We start from the raw sequence: 23,375 nt of genomic DNA, 5'->3' as shown, positions 1-23,375 counted from the left end.
TATTGCCTTTAAAAATGTATGTTCTATTTCATTATAATAACTAATGAACAAAGCAGAACGGCTGAATGGTTCCCTATAATGGTCAAGGGTGGATTTCCATTCTTTCAAAACAACTGCACTGAAAGTGATGGGTTGCATCGAGTACATTAGGGACGTATGTGAATAACAAGGATTCAACCTGGATTCATCCCAGATTATTTTTGTAGTGTGAATGGAGCCTCAGTCCATCATTCAAACCACTACACTCTCTATTAAGACGTTACTTAATAGACATTGGACCCGAACAGACAGGCCAAAATAAAGCTGCTTCGGGTCACTTTGGAGGTATTCTGTTTAAATGACACATGCATCTTAAGAGACCAGAAGTTGCACCAAAGCTGCACTCCAGTCTTTAGGACTAGAGCATGACTTTGGTGTGGCTTTCGGCCTCTTAGGATGCATGCATCATTTAAACATCTTACCTCCAAAATGACCTGAAGCAGCTTTATTTTGGCCTGTCTGTTTGGGCCCATAATTACTTATTATTTGACCACTAATTTAGAAATTGGGGGGGGGGGGGCACAAAACAAACAAAGTTGTTGTCTGTTGTCCTAGAAAGATGTTAAGAATTGTTGTTCTTTTAGTTGTAGCTGCTTCAGGCACCAGTTAATATACCAGTCTCAACTGTTGTCTTGGTCAGAATTCAAAACTGGAGAGAAGGGCAAAGATGCACATGCAAGTAAATACAGCAATAACAGCCATAATTAATGATTAAGCGCATTGCAAGCCTCATCCCCTTCCATGTGTTCCACAGGAACTAACCTTTCCCCTACATGGCTAAAAACTTACAAAGGTACACATGAATTTGTCCTAAAGAAATAAAATATATAAAGAGAAAGACCAGGAATGACACCCCCAAAATAAATAAAAGAGCAGCTTTTAAAGCTGAAGGGTCAATTAACACTGTGGAAAATGTGAGTAATATATGGAAGATCAGATGGTAACTTAGGAACAAATTTGATCCATGGTTGAAGAGAACCTTGCTGAGGCTGCAGTTAAAAAGTGCACTGGTTGGTACACTGGCCCATGTTTTACAAGGTAAACTGGACTACATGTTCCCTGCTTTTTTAGCACCGGACTACCTGTAACCATATGTGGTTTTTATCTGCTTATGAAAAGAAATCAGCCTCCAAAGAGGCATCTTTCAATTTAACAAACTGGGAGAAGAGTTGGTTTCACCTTTTGTTTTTGGCCATTTTGCCTCCAAACTGCTTTTCAAGGGGGTCAGGGCAGGGGGATTAAATATTTGCTTCTTTGTCTTAATAGATTATCTTTGAAGGCTTGTTGATTTGGCTATCTCTAGGTGGACTCCAAGATAAAACACAGTAGAGGAACACACATAAATAATTAATAATTAACACTGATAATAAAGCAAATAGCACATCCAAGAAACACAAATATACCTGTATTTTTTTCCACCTTTGAATGAAAATCACACAGAAAGAGCTAGAAGGATAAAAGGTAAATACATCTCCGCAGTACCACTATTCTTCTGCTTGCAGTGCTGAAGGACACCAGAAGAGAAGAAACAACAACGTAATAGTAAGAAAAATAGGAAGGTTTGGATTCCAGCCCAGCTTTAACACGATGACTTGCATTTACTGGGCAGGAGGTTTGGTCAAGTAAACTCAAGACATCATATTAATGCTGGATTGGAATCCAAGCCAACCTGTTTTTCTTACTACAGTATTGCATTGTTTCTTCTTTTCCAGCATCTTCCCCTGGAGATCAGGGTTCAATTCCCAGCTCAGCCACAAAACCCACTGGGTGACCTTGGGTGAGTCACACTCTCTCAGCCCCAGGGGAAGGCAATGGCAAACCTCCCCTGAACAAATCTTGCCAAGAAAACCCCATGATAGGGTTGCCTTCAGGCTGCCATAAGTCAGAAACAACTTGAAGGCACATAGCAACAACAAGAAGAAAGTTTGAGCAATAGGTCAAATAGTCCCAATTGGTTCCCAGATATTTCTGTGCTACTTTTCAGATAAACCTTGCAAAACAGTGTTGACAGCAAGCATTAAAACAAAAACATAAGATGTTACCAATGAAAGCCCATGCCATTTTATACTGAAACGGTTCTAAGACATTATCTGTGCCACTCGATACATTTTGTTCGCCTTAAAAATGTGGTGGTGGTGGTGGTAGTGGTAGAAGCAAAACAGCAGGAAATATCTTGTGGTAAACTTGTATGTTTATTTTCTGATTGTAGAATTGTATTTTGTGATGGTAGAATTGTTTTTGCAGAAAGGCCTTTTCTGAACAGTACCTCTGCTTGCCGCTCAAGCATTGGGCTTTCGTCTGCTCCCAGAGAGGTAAGAGCATCTGTTGAGTGTTGTACAGGTGATTCACTCTTATTTGCCTTGCCTGATGCTATACTTGCCTACTGGTTTGGCTTGCCACTGATGTCTCCTGAGTTTTGATTTCCACCTTTAATAGAGCACTTTCTGCCGCTTATGTTATATTGACGGGAACCAGAAGCATCATAGCACAGATGTTCTTGATCAAAAAGGGATCTCTATCAAAAAGCATGTGTTTGGGGCCTAATGTCTGACTTATCCTCTTTTCAAGCAGCTATGCACAGATTTGATTTGGGTTGTTGCTGCTGCTAACTTTTTTTCTGTCCCATCTTTTCCCCAAAACAAGGACTCATTGTGATTTACACATCAAAAAGCTATGCAAAGGGATCTTGTAGCACCTTTGAGACTGAGAGAAAGAAGCTGGAAGCATAAGTTTTTGTAGACTTAAATTTACTTCATCAGATGCATCTGATGAAGTAGACTTATATAAGTCTATGCGAGCTTTTGATACTAACAACTTTCAGTGCTGCAAGACCCCTTTACATACTGATCCAGAGACACAGCTACATCTTTGAGTTCTACATTAAAATATTACATTTAAAACATACAAAAAGTCAACATTAAAATTGAATTAAGCTATTAGCCGTATTTCAAACAAACACTCTAAAAGATTTTTTAAAGTTAAACAGTACAGTTTAAAACACTACCCCACTTGCAGTGCTTTAGTTATGGCTTCAATTCTAAAAGTCCGAATAAAAAAAGTATTGGTCTGTTGATGGATAACAGCAAGGAAGGGGTCAGTCTAGGCTTCCCAGGGAAGAGTTTGAAAGTGGAGGAGCAGCCACTAAGAAGGCTGTCTCCTGTGTTGCACCAGCTATACCTATGAAGGTGGTGGGACTAAGACAAGGACCTTTCCTACAGATCTCATGTGCATATGAGGAAATATTGTGTGTTAGATAGCCTAGACCTAAGCGGTATAGGGCTTGATACATCATAACCAGTACTTTGGAGATTATCACATGGAAGATAAAGATGGGAGCAAAAAGGATTGCTCCCATCTTTATCCCATCCTATTTGTGCAACTGGGGGAAAGATTATCACACACCGTGCACTTATCTTCTCCCATCCGTGAAGTGTAATGGGCCCATAATTTGGTATTAATGGGAGTTTCCCTTTATACCAAATTATACGTCCATTACTCTTCATGGATGGGAGAAGAATGGGATAAGCCTACGGTGTGTGATTATCTTTCCCCCGATCGCATGAATCAGACGGGACAAGAAGATTGCTCCCATCATTATCCCCCATGTGATAATTTGAATTGCACTTGGAAAGAGATGAGCCCTCAGCGGAATTGATATAGCAGGGGAGTTGTGGGATACCTGCAACTGTCTCAAACAAGTGTGGTTTTAGTTTACGTTAGTTATATATAATCAATTACTACATTTGCCATTCTTTGTTTTGTATCCAGTGGTGTTACTGCAACAGTAATTCTGTAAGCAAAACTTCTATCATCTGTACCCTGTTGCCTTTCTTGCACCATAGAAAACCTCTAATCTGATACCTTTGGTCCACTTGCAAAAGATGTTTCACAAGGCATTGTGCAACTCTTTGCAACTCCATTAAGCTAGAAGCTGGTTTACTCTAGTTTCCAGCCCCTGCTAGCAGCTGTGTAACCAGAAGCAGAACAACACCAACTGTTGTATTTTATTTTCTGCTAGTGTTGTGTTGGATATAACCATTTGTGTCAAAAAATAGGAAAAGCTGAACATTTTGAGCATCAATTTATGGCTGAATGTCTGCTTGTAATTATTTTCCTTTTAAAATAATGGTTGTGTATTAGGCCACTTATATTGGATATGGATGGAAGGCAGGCCATTTTAGCCAACTGCAAAGGAATTTAGCACATGCTGGTTGTTAGGATTCCTGCTGGATTAGAAAGACTATAGTCCAAACCCGTGGCACTCAAAATCACACTTTCTGTATCATGCATTGCAAAGAAATCCTGACTATATACAGTTGGCTCACTATATTCATGGATTCTGCATCCATGGATTTCACTATCCATAGCTTATATATATATATATATATATATATATATATATATATATATTTAAAAAACCCCACCAAATAATGATTTTGCCATTTTATATAAGGGACCCCATTTTACTACACCACTGTATATAATGGGACTTGAAGATCTACAGATTTTGGTATCCATGGGGAGTCCTGAAACCAAACCCCAGTGGCTCACTGTTTGTTGTTGTGTGCCTTCCGTTACTTTTGACTTATGGAAACCCTAAGGAAAACCTATCATAGGGATTTCTTGCCATTGCCATCCTCTTGAGGCTGAAAAAAATGTGACTTTCCCAAGGTCACCCATTGGTTTTTTATGCTTAAGCAGTGATTTGAACCTTGGTGTCCAGAGTCATAGTTCAGTACTCAAAGCACTACACCACATTGGCCCTCCAAGGGCTCACTGTATTCATTCTTAATTGTGGTACACATCATGCCTGGTTTACATAGCATTTTGTGCTTTGGTGAGGTGAAGATTAATCTTACAACTCACTATTGTTTATTGTTAAGTTGATTATTTATACTGTAAGTGGGGAGACTACACCTCCAGATATGATATCTCCCTTTACTGTCCTAGGGCCCTTTCACACTATATAATTACAACATTATTATTCCAATCTGACAGCCATGGAAATCCTGGTATTGGCAATTTATGGAAGGTGTTTTAGGATTCTCAGCCTGGGAGCTCTAGTACTTCACTAGACTACAAATCCCAGGATTCCATGGGATGTTTCCATAGCAGATGAAGTGGAATCATAGTGCTGTAACTGTGTAATGTGAAGGGATGCTTGGTCTGTTGCAGGTATGTAACATAAAACAGCAAAGGTTCGAAAATTATAAATTGAAGTTATTGAATTTGGAATTGTGATTGATTTTCAGCCATCATGACCCACCAGTTTCCAGCTCTCTCTCCGGAGCAGAAGAAGGCTCTCTCTGACACAGCGCAGAGGATAGTGGCTTCTGGCAAAGGAATCCTGGCTGCAGATGAATCTGTGGGTGAGTTTTACTGACTAATCATTGTTAAGGTTTTATTCTACCTCTCCCTCGATGGTGAATCAGTAAAGCTAAATAAATGATTTTAGATGTAATTGCTCAAGAAGGTGGTCCATTCATAAAAGACATTAGGCCTGTACTGAGAATAGCATGTGCAGGTCAAAGAAGGAAATTCAGAAATAATATACAGATTCAGTTCTGGTGACTTCGTGAGCCTTATGGCTTCAGACTGTAAATCTGAGTGTTCCACATCATCATGTAACAAATTCTCCATACACAGAGTACTGGGAGAAGATTGCCCAGTTTTCTGCAAACAGGAGATTTGCTTTATTGTTTTGTGATAAGTCAGTTCAACATAAAATTCTACAAATATAATCAGAAATGGGACAGTTCAGGAAAAGCTATATCACGTGGTTATTCGTGTACTTCAGCTGTTGGAACTGGAGCACCGAGCCCAATAGAAACGGAGGGGAGACTGACATGAACATTGCTATAAAATGGATGTATTTGGTAATACAACGTGTGTCCTCTGACCTGGTGATGGTTGTTCCTAGGTACTATGGGCAACAGACTGCAGCGCATTAAAGTGGAGAACACAGAAGAGAATCGCCGCACCTTCCGTGATATCCTCTTCTCTTCAGATGCCTCCATCAGTCAGCAGATTGGGGGTGTAATTTTTTTCCATGAGACCCTCTATCAAAAGGATAATAGTGGAAAGCTCTTCCCAGCTGTCATCAAAGGCAAGGGCATCGTGGTTGGAATCAAGGTGATTATCTTCAAGACTGTTTACCAACTAACCACTGAAAAGGAGAAATACCCAGTCTATGTTTATGTCTCCCACTGTAGCTTTGCTATGAAAGGGTGTCATGCTAGGCTGCGGTTGGGACTCGTAACGCCCTCCAGATGTAGCTGGACTGCAGCTCCCAGCATTTCTTACCACTGGCTATGTTGTCAAAGGATACTGGGAACTGCACTTCGGCAACATTTGGAGGGCTACATGAGTCCCACTTTTGTTATAGGCACATGTCGCCTTTAAAAGTGAGGATAGTACATCATTCTTGCTTCCATTCTATGGAAGACCTCACTTAATGCATGGCCAGTGAATTGGATGGCTTAAAATCACATAGATCAAAAAAGCACCAAGTGCAGTCAATGCTGGAACTAGTCCTTGCCTTTATGCAACAAACATATACTTCCCAAGACATTTTGATAGCATTTTGCTAATGGTTGTATTAAATATTTACAGCTGGATAAAGGCACAGCTCCACTGGCAGGGACAAATGGAGAAACCACCATTCAAGGTGAGCCACTGTTCCTATTCTTCTCACTTTATCATCACAGCATCTGCCCTGTGAGATAAGTTAGATTGAGAGAACTTCATGGTTTATTTATTGACTTATTTATTAAAATATTTCTGCATGTCTCCTGGCCTTGAAAATCTGTTAAGGCAATGAACAAATAAGAGCAATTAGACAAGCACAAAACATTTTTAAAACACATTAAAATAATTTTGAAAACATCTAACAACCATTTAAAAATAATCCTAAAATACAATTTTAAACTAGATAAAACGGAACAATTGCAAGCATTAAAAGGCATGTAGCACAGCATAATTTTTAGCCACCTATGCAAGCAAAAAAGAATGGAGCATGCCTAACTTCTTTGGGTAGGGAGTTCCACAATTAGGGTGCTGCTACAGAGAAACCTTGGTTATGTATACATACTAACCTAACCCTGTGAGATGTTGTGGCATTCCACAGGGCATCCTGTGAGAATTTCAAATTTTGGGCAGGATCAAATGGGAGAAGGTAGTCTCTCAGATATCTCTTCAATGGGGACTAGAACCTGGTTCTTCCAAATCTGAATCCCAGTGCTCTAACCATTACACCACACTGTTCAGCTCATGTCATAGGTGCAGAATACTCACGGACATTTAAACTGATAAAATAGAAAAGTCAGTCACAGATAGAAGAGTGATAAAGAACACAGCTCTTGTGGAAGCTTCTTTTAGTTTTTTTGGAGTTTTATTCAGGCTCTAAAGGCAAAGAGCATTTGGTAACGAGGGACTTGAATACTGAAGCTTGGAAGGCAGTGCCATCTTAGACCAGAAAAGTCAGGGTGCTAGGAAAGTAGAAATCCAAGAAAATAGAAGCCTGATTGGTGTCTCTGTGTGGGTAAGGGGTGGGTAGGAGATGCTTGGAAAAAGAACCTAGGGTAGCAAGAATGGTGGTGTTACCAACCCTAGAAGCAGAGATAAAGAACAGTACTGGCAAGCATTTACATAAAATGTGAAGCTTTCTAAAGCTTCTGCAGGAATGCTTCCAATTCTAGCCACCAAGCAATAGGTGGATTGTTTCTAAAAGACATTGAGCAATACCTGTTGTAGCAATGTGTTCCGCAAGACCCTAAGTCCCCCTCCATGTTTGCCTTCAGGTCTGGATGGCCTTGCTGAACGTTGTGCTCAGTACAAGAAAGATGGAGCTGATTTTGGCAAGTGGCGTGCTGTGCTGAAAATCTCAGATACAACTCCTTCTACTCTTGCCATCCAGGAGAATGCTAACACATTGGCACGTTACGCCAGTATCTGCCAACAGGTATAACTTTCCTCATGCTTATTGGTGTGTTTCTAACAGCTTGATTAGTGGTGGGATTCTTTTCTTACTATTGGTAGACTTGCCAAGCATAAATATAGACTATCTCAATTTTCATTACACTCTGTTTTTTAATTTATCTTTTCCAGCATGGACTAGTCCCAATTGTGGAACCTGAGATCTTGCCTGATGGAGATCATGACCTCCAGCGGTGCCAATACGTAACAGAAAAGGTATGGGTGCTACCACAAATTGTACCATGTGCCCAGACCACAGTGATGCAAACCTCTTCAATTACAGCTTATTTTATTTATTTATTTATTTATTTATTTATTGTTTGATTGATTGATTCATTTATATTCTACCTTTCCCCCAATAATGGGATTCAAGACATTTTTTTTTATTCTTAGTGCAAAACGTGGTAGCAGAAACAGAACCAAGGATGGATTCAATGAAGATGGACACTTATGTCACCTTTCTATTTTAGAAGGCTGTAACAGTGTCACTGGCAAGTCAAAATCACATGTACACTTCAATACCAACATGTGTTTTCCAATTTACCACATATGTGCCCAGCAGTGATCTGGAGTTAGATGATCAGTGTCTCTCTCATGTGCTGTAATACCTCACTTACTGAGATGAGAAAAAAATATGTGACTTAAACACTTTTAGGTAGGAAAGCCTTCAAAGCTATGTTATGAATGGTTTTGAAGAACTTTAAATAAGTTCATCCCCTGCTGCAAGGGCTTTACATGTTCTATGTGGAAAAAATAAATGCTGCTTGGAATATTTTTTGCAATGAAGAATTTTTATAAGTTAATACACATACTGTAGTTATGCTGCTCTAATGTGAATACAATGCAAATTCCATGCACTGTGATCTTCGAAGCAGTTTTCACTTTGGAAATCATAGAGTATGAAGGGATTCTGGAGGATCATTTTTTGTAATGAAAAGAGTATACACTGAAGGTGTATTTTTAGGTATTTGTTTCAAAATGACTCTGCTGCCCTTCTGTGCAAAAGTGGTTAACAGGTAACACAGATGAATAAAACATAGCAATAGCAAAAACAAAACAAAATTGATATGTTAAAAATGTCAGATAACAATAATCCTGTTAGCAGAAATGTACAGAGAACTAAGAGCATAACAATGTTATGTTGGATCTGATCAAAATCTAATCTAGTCCACCATTCTGTTCACACAAAGGTCAACCAGTTGCCTAAGGAAATCCCACAAGCAGGAATGTGTGCAGCCACACTCACCAATTTATGTTCCTCAGAAACTGATATGGTGTAATGATCTTAGCATTGGACTATGAGTCTGGGGACCAGGGTTCAAATCTCTGTTCAACCAACAAAACCTACTGGGTGACCTTGGGCAAGTCAAACACTTGCAGGGAAAGGCAAAGGAAAATACCCTTTAAACAAACCTTGCTAAGAAAACTTTGTGATAGGTTCATCTTAGGGTTGAAATGACTTGAATGCACAACAACTAGAAACCAATATAAAGAGATGCATTGCCTCTGGTAGTGGAGATGATATAGACCCACCATGAGCTGTAGCCAACGATAGCTTTTTCCTTTGTGGGAACAATCTTGAGAATATGATGATAGATCTGTAATACAGCAGTTAGATTAATATCTGGGGAAGGAGTTCACTTCTTACCTCAGCTACAAGTGTACCTGAAGAATTTATGGCCCTCCAGATGACATTGGTTCCAATTCCCATCATTTTTCCTCACTAGTCATGCTAATTAGGGCTGATAGGAGTTGAAGTCCAGTTAGATTTGGAGGTCACAAGTCCCCAGCTTGGCTTAATATTCAAATGCCCTGGGCTCACTATAAGGAGGAAAGCACCCTTGTGCATACAGCAGAACAATTCTGTATCCATGATCTTCTTACCTGAAATTAAAAAACCTTTGATAAAACTGCATTCTTTTCACATCAAACCTAGATAGGATAGTGCTGCAAAGTTTTCACACAAAATCCTCCTTGTGTTCCAGGTGCTGGCTGCTGTTTATAAGGCTCTGAATGATCATCATGTCTATCTGGAGGGGACACTACTGAAACCCAACATGGTCACTGCTGGACATGCATGCACCAAGAAGTACACCCCTGAAGAAGTGGCCATGGCAACAGTTACAGCTCTCCTCCGCACTGTCCCTGCTGCTGTTCCTGGTAAGTAGTAAGGTATGAGGCAGCAGGAAAAGAGGAAGACCCCATTCCAGGTGGATAGGCTCTATCAAGGAAGCCATAATCCTGAGTCTGTAAAACCTGAGCAGGGTTGTGGATTATTGGGTGACTTGAAGGTCTCTCATTCATAGGCTCACCATAACTGGAAGTTGACTTGACAGCAGTTACAACAAAGAATGTCCAGGTTACATCCAGACTAGACCTCTGAAATGTACTCTGTGTGGGGCTGCCTTGAAATACAGTTCAGAAGATTCTGATAGTCCAAAATGCAGCTGCCTGGCTACTTCCAAAGTGTAGGCAATCACAGCATATAATACCAGTTCTGCACCAGTTGCACTGGCTCCTCATTTGGTTGTGGACCCAACTGAAAGTGCTGGTGATCACTTTTAAAGCCACCTTGAGTCCCTGTACTGGGAGGAAAGTGGGATATAAATAAACAATAATAAAGCCCCAGATATTTGAGACCAGGTTATCTGAAGGATTCCCCTGAATCCGTATGTACCTAGCTGTTCAGCCATGGAGGCCTTGTTTAAGAGCCCTACACTAAGTTCCATCAGGTTCCCAGGCAAAACAGATGGGGCACGGAATACCCATCCCATTCCAGATGCATGTGATCCTTCTCTATTTTAAAATCTCCCTGTGTCAATCTGCTTTTAATTGAATTAATCAAGTTGGTTTATATTTTAAAAGCTATAATTTTAGTTTTTAAAACCTTTAGTTTATATGAAAGAAAACCATACTGGTTAACTGGATTTGTATTTTATGGGTACGTATTGGTACACTGCCTTGGGAAGACTTTTGACTTGAAAGTAGTATAAAAATATTTTAAATAAACCGTCACCATCAACCAGCTTCATAGAAACTAACCAGGTCGTATGCTGTGATGCATACACTGTTAGGTTAGTCCTTGCTACACTTCCCTCTGTTCACTTTGATTTTGTGCTTCAGCACCCTTGTTTTCAAGAGCTAGTATGCCATAATGGATTGAGTGTTGGACTACAAGTCTGGAGACCAGGGTTTGAGTCCCAGCTTGGCCATGAAACCCACTGGGTAATCTTAGGCAAGTCACCTGGGAGTTTATTGCACTGCCCTTTTTCCCAAGCCAGGTGTGGGCTGAAACTTTTTTAAAATGGATTTTATCACATGCCTCCATGCCCAGGCAGGAGGCATCCCGTACCTGATCCGGACTTCTCCCATGCTTTGCAAAGAACAGGATGTTTGCAAAGTATAGGAGTAGTCCGGATGGGGTGTGGGATGCCTCCTACCTGGTCATGGAGGCGTGTGATAAAATCTATTTTTAAAAGGTTTCAGCCTATGCCTGGCTCGGGGAAAAGTGCAGTGTGATAAACTCCATGCTCTCAGTCTCAAGGGAAAGGGATGGCAAACCTCCTCTAAACAAATCTTGCCAAGAAAACCCAATTATAGGTTTACCATATGGTTGCCATAAGATGGAAATGACTTGAAGGCACACAACAACAACCACTCTTGTTTTCTGATTTGAATTGCAGGAATCTGTTTCCTTTCTGGAGGCCAAAGTGAAGAGGAGGCTTCCATCAACCTCAATGCCATCAATCTGTGCCCTCTACCTAAACCTTGGAAGCTGACTTTCTCCTATGGACGGGCCCTGCAGGCGTCGGCTCTTGCTGCCTGGTCTGGCAAACCTGAAAACAAGAAGGCTGCCCAAGAGGCCTTCATGAAACGGGCAAAGGTAAGCTTTTTTAAAGGTCTTTAAAATCGGAGTAGACAAAATGTCACCTGGGGGCTGCATTTGGCCTTCCGGGCTGTTTTTGAGGCTTTCAAGTGTCCCCGGCTGCCCATTTTTAATTTTGGTACTAAAATGCCACTGATACCTCCTATGCAGTGTGTTTGTGTGTGTATGTGTGGGGGGATTTCACCATTTCTTTTAGCCCCTACAGTTCTTTTAGGTTCAGAAGGCTTGCTTTTAAACAGAGAGTAAACCTAGGGATGTAGCAGGACATTTTTAGAAGTCAAAAAGGGGGAGTGGGAACGGGTTGGGATAGAGCAGTGGAGCTCCTCTATAGAATCCAACCCCTGGCAGTTGCTGCCCCTGCTTTAAAAGGGCCAGAGTCCCAATGCAGAGAGCAAGTGGCATCCCTAGGGTTGGAGTCACCCAGTGCAGTAACTCATGGTGTCACCCCCCTTCCTATTGACCTCCTCCCATACCACACCATACAGAATCTTTAGTAATAGTTTTTGTACTAAGGTTACTCATCAATTGTAATTCCCATATCTCACTGAATGTAATGGTAATAGTTGAGAAATAAAAAACTAGCAAAATTATTCCCCCCCTTTACATTACAATATCATACACACAACCTAAATTTATTTACGTATACATGGTTTTATGTGGTCAAAGTGAAAATCTAGTAAGATGTGATGTTTTAAAAGAATTTTTTTAATTTTAAAAATGTACAAAATTATTTATTTTTTTTTTTTTTGTAAACAATTAACCCCTGGAGCCTTTCCTTTTTCCTCCCATGGATCCTCAAACCACTAACACCACTGTCCAGCATTTTAAAGGGATGCAAGCAAACATCACAGTTTCTGCCCAAAAGACAGATGTGTGGGAAGCACTGGTGTCAACCACACTTAAGGTATTACCTGGTGCTTTCCACAACCCCCCCCCCCCCCTTTTCTAATGACACCCCTGCAGAGAGGTACTAAATGTAACCATTCAGTACCTAAGAAGAGGTGGTGAGCGTAACTTAAGAAAAACCCAGCCATAAATTGAATCTACTCACCCCATCATGCTCCTTGTAACCCCATCACCCAGTTTAATAATTTTTTTCTCTTTTTTCCTTTTTAATAGATTATTTTAATTGTAATGTGTTTAATTGTTGTTTTAAGGGGGGAGGGAAGATCGGGATATTATATATAGTGTACTGTCTGGTATTTTTAACTGTAAGCCACTTCGGCTGTTTTTGTAACAGAGAAACGGGATATAAATAAAGCTTTTATTATTATTTATTTAGAAGGAAATAGCTGCTACAAGACCTGGTTCAGAACTTGGTACTCTTTCCCTGTCACAGGGGCCTCTGAACATCTAGTAATCCTTTTAAGTGTCTGCTTCTCTCTGTTTTTTTAATTTTCAAAACCTCACTAGCTATTCTTTTTCTTTTCATTTTCAGATCAATGGTTTGGCTTGCCAAGGCCAATACATCACTTCTGGAAAGAGCAGCGGGGCAGCCACTCAGTCGCTTTTTACTGCCAGTTACACATACTAGTGTATTAAGAGTGCAGCTAGCAGGCTTGTTGCTCTTTGGAATAAGCAGGGGGTCCAAAAGGTGGTGGTGGTAGGGAAGAACTATGGCATGCTACATCTCATTAAAAAGCTGCAAATGAATGGATTGGAATCTTTGCACACTAGTAATCCTTAGCACAAGAGTAAAAACATATTTTTACTACACCTACATATTCCCCCAAATTGGAGGGGTTTATGGATCTATCCTTCACTGCCTTCAATCCTCTGTTTGAATAACCAGCTCCTTTTCTGGTTTCTATAGCAGCAAAGGAATGGGATGACTATAGCCCTTATTTTGTTATAAAAAGGATGAAGAATCAAGTTGCTAGCTGACATAGAATAATGGTAAGACAAAGAAATATGGAATGCCTTTTTCAGTCCATTATTTTTGCAATGCATTAACTGTGAATAAACTTCCTGCCATGTGGAAAAAAAATAAATCCTTGTGAAACTCAAGAGCAATGGGTGTCATTTCATGTCTCTCTCATGAGGGTTACTATTCTTTTTTGGGGGGAGCATTCTTTTTAAAAAGCCATTTGCCATGCGCCAGAAGTAGTGTGAGCTAAAACAAAGCTGTTTCCCTCACCAAAATGGGCAAAAAAGTGGGGACTGCATGGTTTGTCTTATAGGTATGGTAGTATAATATATAAGGTTGACTTATGGTACTCTCACACTGGTTATTATTTTTGTTGTCATGTGCCTTCATGTTGTTTCTGATAAACCTAAGGTGACCCTATTATGGGGGTTTTCTTGGCAGGATCTGTTCAGAGGGTGTTTGCAGATGCAGCTGCTTTCCTCTGAGACTGAGGGAGTTGCCACTATGTCATCCAGTGGATTTCCATGACTGAATGGAGATTCAAAGTCCTGTCTCCAGTGTCATGGTCCAACACTCAAGCCACTACACAATGCAGGCTCTCTTCTATACAGTATTATATTTTTCAGATATAAGGCATGTCACTTCAGCAGTAGAATGTTGGGGCTTCATCTCCTAAAATCTGTCCAGTGTCAGATACTACAGTACAGTAGTTTAAAAATAAATAAATAAATAAATAACAATACTTTTAGACCAGGGTTGCTTAACAGTGGCCCACTAGATGTTAAGACTGTATCTCCCATCATCCCATGTTATCAGCTGTGCTGGCTAGAACTGACAGGAGTTGCACTCCAACATCTAGACTCTAGAGGGACCCATTGCTCATCCTGTTCTAGACCAAGGTCTGATAGCACCACACACCAAAAGGCATTGTGTACCTATTTACTCTTTGTCTTCATCACTGCTATTGCCATTATTTTTGAACCACAGAAAGTGTGAAAACATGGGAATAGTTGGTAACATCTGAGTCCGTATAATACTACCTAATTATAGCACTACAATGCCACTTTAATTGTCATGGCTGCATCCTGGGGTTTGATATTTGATGAGGCACTAGGTCCCTCTAGTAGGGAATTGTAAATACCTGCTCATTAGACTATAAGTCCCAGGATTCTACCAAAACAGTTAAAAAGGAATCATAACAGTAGTGTGAAAGGGTCTCGGACATTTTGTAGAATTCCATATCTGCGACTGGACAGTTGCAAGATTAAAGCTGGAGGCACTCTAAATGCAAGAATGACATTCTTTTGAACAACTTCGGTAGCTGACCCTTCCTTCACCATGGCTTAATCCAGCCTCTAGGTGCTTTACCTTTTTTATCCTGCCAGTGGTCCTATTAAGCTGAAAGACCCATTTGCCTGAGGGCACTTGATGAGCTCCTCCACGGCTGATCTCACTACTTTATCTCACTACCACTTACAGCTTAGGCTAATTGATCTTTGCACTGGCAGAAACAGGCCAGCTTGCCACTGAATCTTTACATGAACCTATCAATGAGCTCATACATATGGTTGAAGTCCATGGTTACACATCCATTTCTGATTGGAAAGGTAAAAGTGGCACTACTGCTACCCTTCTTATGGGGAACATAAAGACCAGACAATGTTAAAACAGAATTAAGTGCAACTGATAAAGTTACACAGTTACAGTTTAGGCACTGTTTTTGATGAGAATTTGTATATAGGGTCCAATATGAACAGACACAGTTCATGAGTATCTTGCCATTTAGGACTTGCCTGAACTTAAGTGCAGTGCATTGGAATAAATTTTATGTGAATGTCCCCCACAACTAATTTGACATCAAACTTGCCTTAGAAAATGCTTTAGAAAAATGTCTTGTGATGATCCTAAGAGTACATCCCAGGGGCCACTTGGGAGGAATGGGGATGAATGTTTCCTTTACTTTGCTCCCTCTGCAGATCCTTGCAGTCAGCTGATGCAAACTTGCACAGCTAAGTCTATCATACCAACCTGGAGGCATCCTTAAATACTACAAAATCAGCTTTTGCTGGGGGTGCTTCCACTCTTAGTCTAATGCTATGCCATTGGACAAAAGCATGAAGTGCTACCATATGCACCTTACGATAAGATGGGAAACCCTCTTACAAATGCAACAATTAGTATGTAGGCTCTTTCCAAAAGTTGATTTGATGACCTCAAGGACGTTTGGTGAGCTAAAAGGAGAGATATCATGTCTTAGTGGTTCTGAGTTTCTTTCCAGTAGTCAGTTTGACCATATGGTAGCTTAACTATATCCCAATCCTTGGTAAACTTGTTTGACGCTGAGAAGAAAAAGAAAAAGAAAATAGTTGGTGGGTATATAGCAGTTCACCAAACTAGCATGATATTGGTTCCTGAGTAGCATTCAGCTTCAAAGAGTCACAAATTTATAAATTAATATCCTGCCTTCCCTCCAGTTAGCTCAAGGCAGGTTATATGGGCCTCCTACCCTCTGATTTTGAAACAGCCCTGCAAGGTACCGGTAGGTCAGGCTGAGAGCAAGTTACTGGGCCAAGCTTACCTGGTGAGTTTCATGGTTCAGTTGGGACTTGAGGCTAGGCGTCTCAAGTCGCATTCCAACCAAAATACCACAGAAGCACTTGGAGCCATGATAGGTATTAAGAAGTGGAATCCTTGAAAATGAATGGGATATGCCTAGATGAGCATATGAAGATTAAAACTGGGGTGAAAATATCCTTCTGGGGTTTTGCAGAAAATCATATGGAGTAGGCTAATGACAGCTGAGTAAGCTGTTCCATTTGAATGAATACTCACTGATGCAACCAGAAATCTCAGAACTGCAGGTTATTAAGTCATATTTGCAGACACAAGGACACATCAGCTGCAAACCTGAACCTACTCTGTCTTCTGTGTAAGAGCTCATAATTGCTCATGCAGAAGGGAATGGGAACAGCAGGTGTGTGAGCTACTGGTAACTGACTCACTCATAACTTCCAACTGTCCCAATACGCCAGGGACCAGGTCAGTCCCTATTAATCTCCTATGATCCCACTTACTCAGCTGCTTCTAAAATTGTCTGAGGTTCTCTCTCCTCCTCCCACTTCCCCCTTTTGTACTCAGTTTACTTCAGTTGCTGCAAACTGAGTTCAAAATGCAAAAATAATCTGCACTCAATTCAGCAAGAGGTGAATAAGAGAAGAGGGGACAGAATCGTACTGTTCCCAGTAGGCTCAGGCAAAAACAAACTGCTGCAGCCTCTATGAGCTTGTGTGCTCTTTCTCATTAATTACTATCTTGACCGCACTCTGATGCTACATGGTTACATGTTTCCCAGTTTTCAGCTGCAAAATACTGGATGGTTTTTGTTGTTGTGTGTCTTCAAGTCATTTCTGACTTATGGTGACCCTAAGACCACAGAGGAGGTTTGCCATTACCATCCTCTGAGGTTGAGAGAGTGTGACTTGCCAAAGTTCATCCAGTGGGTTTCATGCCTCAACTGGGATTCGAACCCTGGTCTCAAACTCAACACTCAAAACACTGTACCATGTTGGCTTGTCACCATACAGGACATGTATTGTGGTTGGAATGTTGCATGATATCAAAAAGTAAGAGAACTGGCTTTGTTGGAGCTGTTTCAAGCAGCTGTTTTTTGGGGGGGAGGGAGGTGGGCAAGTAAGAATGGGGGAACAAGTCAATTGTTTAGTTTTTATTAGTATTGTATGTTTAATGTCAGGAATGGAGAGGAATATTTGTGATGCTTTCTCCATCATGTGCCAAAATAACTTGTTTGGCTTTAGGTACTGTACACCTTGACTGCAGTAATGGTCATGTGGAGGAATCTGTTTATAAATGTCTTTGGCTGGATGGATCTAATATACCTCCTCACTCTTTTGGGATTCCCCCTTTCCACTCTTTATATTTCTTAATGTTGCAGATGAGCCTGCTAATCTGGTTTATTTTGTGCTTCTTCTACTATTTTACTGTTGTGCCAGCAGGCGGGCAATTTCAAATTTGCCTCAATGTGAATTAATTAGTATGTGTGCATGGTGAATAATTATTCTAATCCAAAACATGTTAAGAGCTCGGGAGCAACTACATAATAAATGTCAAACAAAAACCCAAATATATTTATCAACAACTTTAGCAACAAAAACATTACTTATGGACAGCAATATCTTGCATATTTTCTACATACAGTGGGCCCTTGGTATCCACTGCGGTTTAATTCCAAGCCCCACCATGGATACCAAAATCAATGGATACTCAAGTCCTATTAAATACAGTGGCATAGTAAAATGGTGTCCCTTATACAAAATGGAAAAATCAAGGATTGAGAATTTATATTTTTAAAAACATTTTCAAGCCGTGGATGGTTGAATCTGCGGATAAGGAATCTGTGGATATGGAGGGCCAACTATGGCTTTTAACTTTTGACAGACTGGTTTTAAAAAGTCTTCTGGTTGGCAGAGTATATTTCCTCATTCTCCTTAGATAAGACAGCTGTGTGTAAAGTTCAAAGCTGTTGACAGAACTGAATAGAATTTAAAAACACACTTGTTTTTAGACTAAGATTCTTTGGAGTTTATCAGACAAGGGAAATTGGAAGTATAATCCAATGGCAATCTGAATGCAATCATGGGGTTTAATGTTATTGTGTGATAACCCACTACACGCAATTTTGGGCAATGGGAAGTCAGTCCAAACGCAATCATGGGGTTTCACGTTATTGCGCAACAGGTGATCACACACAAATTTGGGCAATGGCAAGCTATTTTTGGGCAATGGGAAGTCAGTTCGAACACAATTTGAATTCACGTAAATTTGCTGAACTAGCGAATTCACGTGAATACGTTCTGGCCCCACTTTCTTTTCATTCGAAATTAAGAGAAATTCCTCCCGTATGATAAACTCCAATGGGATTCCTGGGCTGCACCTGCACTGCAGAAATAACACAGTTTGACAATGTTTTGATTGCCATGGTTCCATGCTATGGAATCCTGGGATCTGTAGTTTGTTGTGGCACCAGAGCTCTATGGTAGAGGCGGCTAAGTATCTCACTAAGCTAAAAGCACAGAAAGCTCATGTGAAAATAAAAACCAGTTGAACTTAAAAGCACTCCCCACATTCCAATTTTCCACTCTCTCTCTCTCTCTCTCTCCCCCTTCTTTTTTACAATGCAGGGTGTATATGCCAATTTGGCTTTTGGCCTGCGGTATTTACCACTGGGTTCTGCATCTGCAAGGCCTAAATACCCCAAAGGTGCCAGATCCTGCCTGATCTGGAGGCTAAACTAGGTCAGTTCTAGGGTGCATCTACACTGTAGAAAAAAAAGGGGGGTTGACACCACTTTAACTGCCATGGCTCCACCCTACAGAATGCTGGGGTTTGTAGTTTTGTGAAGGACCAGCACTCTTGGGCAGAGAAGACTGAAGACCTTGTAAAACTACAAATCCCAGGATTCCATAGCATGGAGCTACAGCACTTAAAGTGGCGTCAACAGTGTAGAAGCACACCTGGTTGGATGGGAGACCACCAGGAATCCCAGTGGTCCCCAAAGAGATTTTGGACTTCAGCTCCCAGAAGCCTCAACCATGTTGGCCAATAGTCTGGAATTCTGGGAGTTGCAGTCCAAAATCCCTTAAAGAGCACAGTCTGGGGACCACTGATATAGACTATGGGCCGGAGCAGATGGGCATGAAAAAGGCTGCTCCATCCTGCGTTATCTGAAAGCAGTTCGTAAACCCTGCTGTCCACACGGCCTGCACTGAAGGTGACCCAAACACCCATGGCACCATGTGGCATCAAGCTGTGCCATGTGATGATGATTATATTTTACTTCCTGCCCAACATGCATGCACGCTGTAGCACAAACACACCACCTATGACCTCCTTCTTTCCACCCAGATGCCATTTCATCGAACACCTGCCTCTATGATCAGCCACACAATTGTAGGTGCGATGCTCCGCCTGTATTGATGCATTGGTGTGCCCAGTGACACCTTGGCAAAGCACAATCATGGAGGCCCCCCCATCCATGCCTCATTCATCCTCTTCACCCCATGCCCTGCTGTTGGACTGTCTGGTTTGTGTATGTTGTCATTACATCCATTGCATTATTGGCCATCACATTTTTACAATGCTGCAGTCCCACACTATCTGCATTCCCAGGATTCCCTAGCACTCAGACAGGGCAGCTAAAGCAGTCTCAAACTGCATTATTTCTGCAGTGTGGATTGGATCCAAGGCTGCATCTGCACAGCAGAAATAATCCAGTTTGACACCACTTTAGCTGCCATGGCTCAGTGCTATGAAATTCTGGGGATCTGTAGTTTTGTGAAACATTTAGCCTCCTCTGTCAGAGAGCTCTGGTGCCACAACGAACTACAATTCCCATAATTCCTACGCATGAAGCGGTGACATTTAAAGCGGATTATTCCTGCAGTGTGGATGCAGCCTTGAAACTTAATTATAAATATTCTCATCTTAAAAAGAACAGCTCATATTTGAACACTGGACTCAATATTTATTGTTTTATTTATGTTTACAAATGTGTCCATCAAAAAAGATTCACACTGTCTAATTAAAAAACTGCCATGGCAGTTAAAGTGGTGTCAAACTGGATTATCCCTACAGTGTGGATGCAGCCATAGCTCACAGGCCCAGTTGTTTGAAAGCCTAGAAGCGTCCCTGCAGTTTAGAGGAGGGTGTATCTCTTTATTTCCTATCTCTATGGAAAAGAAGCTCCTCCTAATCCCATGATGCAACGGGCTTCCCCAGGAGGACACGCCTCCTTCTTTTCCCATTGGCTCGGCCTCAGTGCCCTTAGAAGGGCGGAGGCTTCAGTGCGCGTCCAAGATGGCGGCATCCTCGGGGCTGCTGCATAGAATCTGGGGGCATCGCTTGGTTCTGAGTCTCCCCGCGCGCAGGGCATTGTGGGAAGGGCTGAGGTAAGGTCACTGCAATATAGAGAAGGGAAGGAGGGAGGCAGAGAGGGTTACCAGGGGACTCTGGTGATAAAGGGAGCCCCCTTCCCTTGTTGGAAAGGGGACTTGAGCCCCACTGGGGTGACCCTGGGCAAGTCACACTCTCTCAGCCTCAGGGGAAGGCAGTGGCCAGCCCCCTCTGAACAAACCTGGCCAAGACAAACCCCATGATAAGTTCCCCTTAGGGTCTCCATAAGTCAGGAACAACTTGAAGGCACACAGCAACAAAGACTGAAGAAGATGCCCCCATATTGGGGAGTATTGGGGCATTTCATAAAATGTGTGCATTTTGTAATTTATGAATGCATGGGCTGCTATTATGGTTGGTTTTTTAAAAATACTTTTATTTTTACAATACATAATATATAAAAGAGCATCGTTCGACATAGTCATATAATATCCTTTTCAAATACGCACACACTCGTCCCTCCATATTGATGTTTGATGACCAAGCAGAGATTTGAACCCGGGTCTCCCAGTGTCCCAGCCCCAACTCTGATTTTTCAGCTTTCCTTTCTATCTTTGTTTCCACAGTCCATTTCGTATGCAACTTGGGCTTTTTCGGTAACCTTTTCCTCCTTAGGGAAGTGTTGGATACTGAGTGGTCCTCCGGATATTGTTGAACTACAACACCCATCATTTCTGAAGATTGACTGTGCTATTGAGAGGTGTTGGGACTTTCAGTGCCAAAACATTTCAGTGGCCTCAAGTTGCCCATTCCTGATAGGGTCTTCAACAGTTGGAAGTGTGGGTGGTGTGGTGTTGGTGGGATGGAAATCATGAACGAAACTGTGAGATTTCATTAAACAGTAGTGTTTAATAAGTAGTAGTATAATGAGTACGTAGAGAGATCTTGTAGCACCTTTGAGACTAACTGAAAGAAATTGGCAGCATGAGCTTTCCTAGACTTCAGTCTACTTCCTCAGATGCATTTGGAAGGAGGCTGAAGTGTAGGAAAGCTCATGCTTCCAGTTTCTTTCTTTCAGTTAGTCTCAAAGGTGCTACAAGATCTCTCTATGTACTGATTCTACAGATTAACACTGCTATATCTTTGAATAGTAGAATAAATGGACCACTTTGAAGTTCTTCCTGATGTTTAGGTTGAATCTTTTCCTGAAGTTTGAATGCATTGCTATATCCTAATCTCAAGATACAAGGTTGGTGTTGTTGAAGAATAGGATTATTTATAATGCTGTTAAAAGGTTGTTTTCTTTTTTTCCCTACAGGAAGAAGGAGAAGGTGGCAGAGGTGGTGGAACCAGCTGTTCCAGTGAATGAAGTGGTAGTTTGTCCACCACCACGAAGCAAAAAATACATCCCCCCTGCAGATCTCCAAAGTCGCCTGGAGTCTCACGTTCGAGGGATTTTTGGATCTTCACTCTCGGGAGATTGGCAAAAGGCATCTTTGGGAGACAGCAGTTTAAAGTATCGTCTGTTGGCACAGCTGGCAGCAGATTTGGGCCGTGCTGTCCCGAATTCCCAGCTCCATCAGATGAAGAGTGCCAGCGATGTCTTGGCTTTCTACAGCATACCTGTAAAAGACATGTCAAAATTTGATGAAATGAGTACCCAAGAGCTGCCCTCAAACCTGAAGATCAACTGGCAATACTGAGCCGAATGAAGATGGAAGTATCTTTATGAATTCTTGCCTATGTAAGAGTGTCAACATAGGCTCAGAGAGGACTTGTACTTTCCAGCTCTCCTGATAAATGTTACTGTCCTTGCGATTACTGTCCTTGCAATAACAACACTTATTCATTGAAGGGGATAATTGAAGTATATTCTTATGTCTACTCTGGTTATGTTATTTAAAGAAGACTTCCCCTTAAATATCATTTGTTTGTAAAGAAATGTTAACAGCAACATTTGCTTTAGTGAAAAACACACATTATGTATTAGATCTGTTAATCATTGAACCAATTTTTCTCTCAAGTTGCAGTAGTGTCTTTCAGAAAAGTGAGAGGAAGAAATACACACAATAGCTACAAGACATTGTACACACAACCTATTCTGTTAGCATCATTTTGTTCTCTAATCTTTGTATAATTGATGAACAATTAGGAAAGTTAGGCAGTATTTCTCCCGTTTTATTATTAAAGTACAGCAGGCAAAGAATTCGGCTCTTTTGTAAGAAAATAAAATGAGAAATTTTGGTATAGATTGCATTGTGTATAACCTTTCTACAAAATTTGGGATAACTGCTTCTTGCAAGGTGTGTAGATATGAAATGACTTGACGATTACACAGGCTTACAATTAATTTTATCCTTTTAATGTGGGGAGTTTTTATAATGCTTTAAAATAAAATTCCTCTGCTTATATGTACTGCCATTTTTGGAAGGCTGAATATGCTTTCCACAGCTATTTTCATAGATTGGGATGGACAGAGTGTGGTCTGTGAAGAACATGTGGCCCTGGAACCCACTTCTGTGGCTTCGATGCTCTTCATGTGACCCACAATGCTCCCACTTGTAAAAAAATCTTGTTGTGGTTTTCATGCAGTTTCACACAGAATCCATCATGTGAAAACACACAAAACACCCACAGACCGCCCCCCCCCCAACATGCAACATCACTTCCAGCCACCACTTTGAATAGGGAGTGAGAGAA

General features: G+C 41.1%; 2 protein-coding genes across 4 annotated transcripts in view; both read left to right on the top strand.

Moving 5' to 3' along the window:
* Positions 1–13,906, top strand: part of ALDOB (aldolase, fructose-bisphosphate B) — a 28,405-nt gene extending 14,499 nt beyond the window's left edge. The window contains exons 2-10 of one of the 3 annotated variants that reach the window (XM_042448428.1): positions 2,284–2,351; positions 5,292–5,408; positions 5,960–6,171; positions 6,652–6,706; positions 7,839–7,999; positions 8,146–8,229; positions 9,999–10,173; positions 11,697–11,896; positions 13,338–13,906. In XM_042448428.1, the coding sequence (XP_042304362.1) occupies positions 5,297–5,408; positions 5,960–6,171; positions 6,652–6,706; positions 7,839–7,999; positions 8,146–8,229; positions 9,999–10,173; positions 11,697–11,896; positions 13,338–13,433 (1,095 nt within the window). In that variant the 5' untranslated portion in view covers positions 2,284–2,351; positions 5,292–5,296 and the 3' untranslated portion in view covers positions 13,434–13,906. Of the gene's footprint in view, positions 1–2,277; positions 2,352–5,291; positions 5,409–5,959; positions 6,172–6,651; positions 6,707–7,838; positions 8,000–8,145; positions 8,230–9,998; positions 10,174–11,696; positions 11,897–13,337 lie in introns of those variants that run through there. The other 2 variants (XM_042448429.1, XM_042448427.1) reach the window with 2 other exon arrangements.
* A 6,261-nt stretch (positions 13,907–20,167) lies between these two features.
* Positions 20,168–23,084, top strand: MRPL50 (mitochondrial ribosomal protein L50). The gene is made up of 2 exons (XM_042455506.1): positions 20,168–20,731; positions 21,994–23,084. The coding sequence occupies exons 1-2, from the start codon at positions 20,640–20,642 to the stop codon at positions 22,376–22,378; spliced, it is 477 nt and encodes a 158-aa protein (XP_042311440.1). The 5' UTR covers positions 20,168–20,639; the 3' UTR covers positions 22,379–23,084.
* The last annotated feature ends 291 nt before the right edge of the window (positions 23,085–23,375 follow it).

Source organism: Sceloporus undulatus, chromosome 2 (assembly GCF_019175285.1).
Source record: "Sceloporus undulatus isolate JIND9_A2432 ecotype Alabama chromosome 2, SceUnd_v1.1, whole genome shotgun sequence".
In the NCBI taxonomy this organism is placed as follows: Eukaryota; Metazoa; Chordata; class Lepidosauria; order Squamata; family Phrynosomatidae; genus Sceloporus; species Sceloporus undulatus.
This window is presented reverse-complemented; position numbering and strand designations above follow the sequence as displayed.

What these genes read in the sequence shown, in the direction of transcription:
- MRPL50 (XM_042455506.1), top strand. Translation starts at nt 20,640, where the DNA reads ATGGCGGCATCCTCGGGGCTGCTGCATAGAATCTGGGGGCATCGCTTG. An exon ending in GCATTGTGGGAAGGGCTGAG is followed by an intron (nt 20,732 to 21,993) that starts GTAAGGTCACTG and finishes TTTTCCCTACAG; the next exon opens with GAAGAAGGAGAAGGTGGCAG.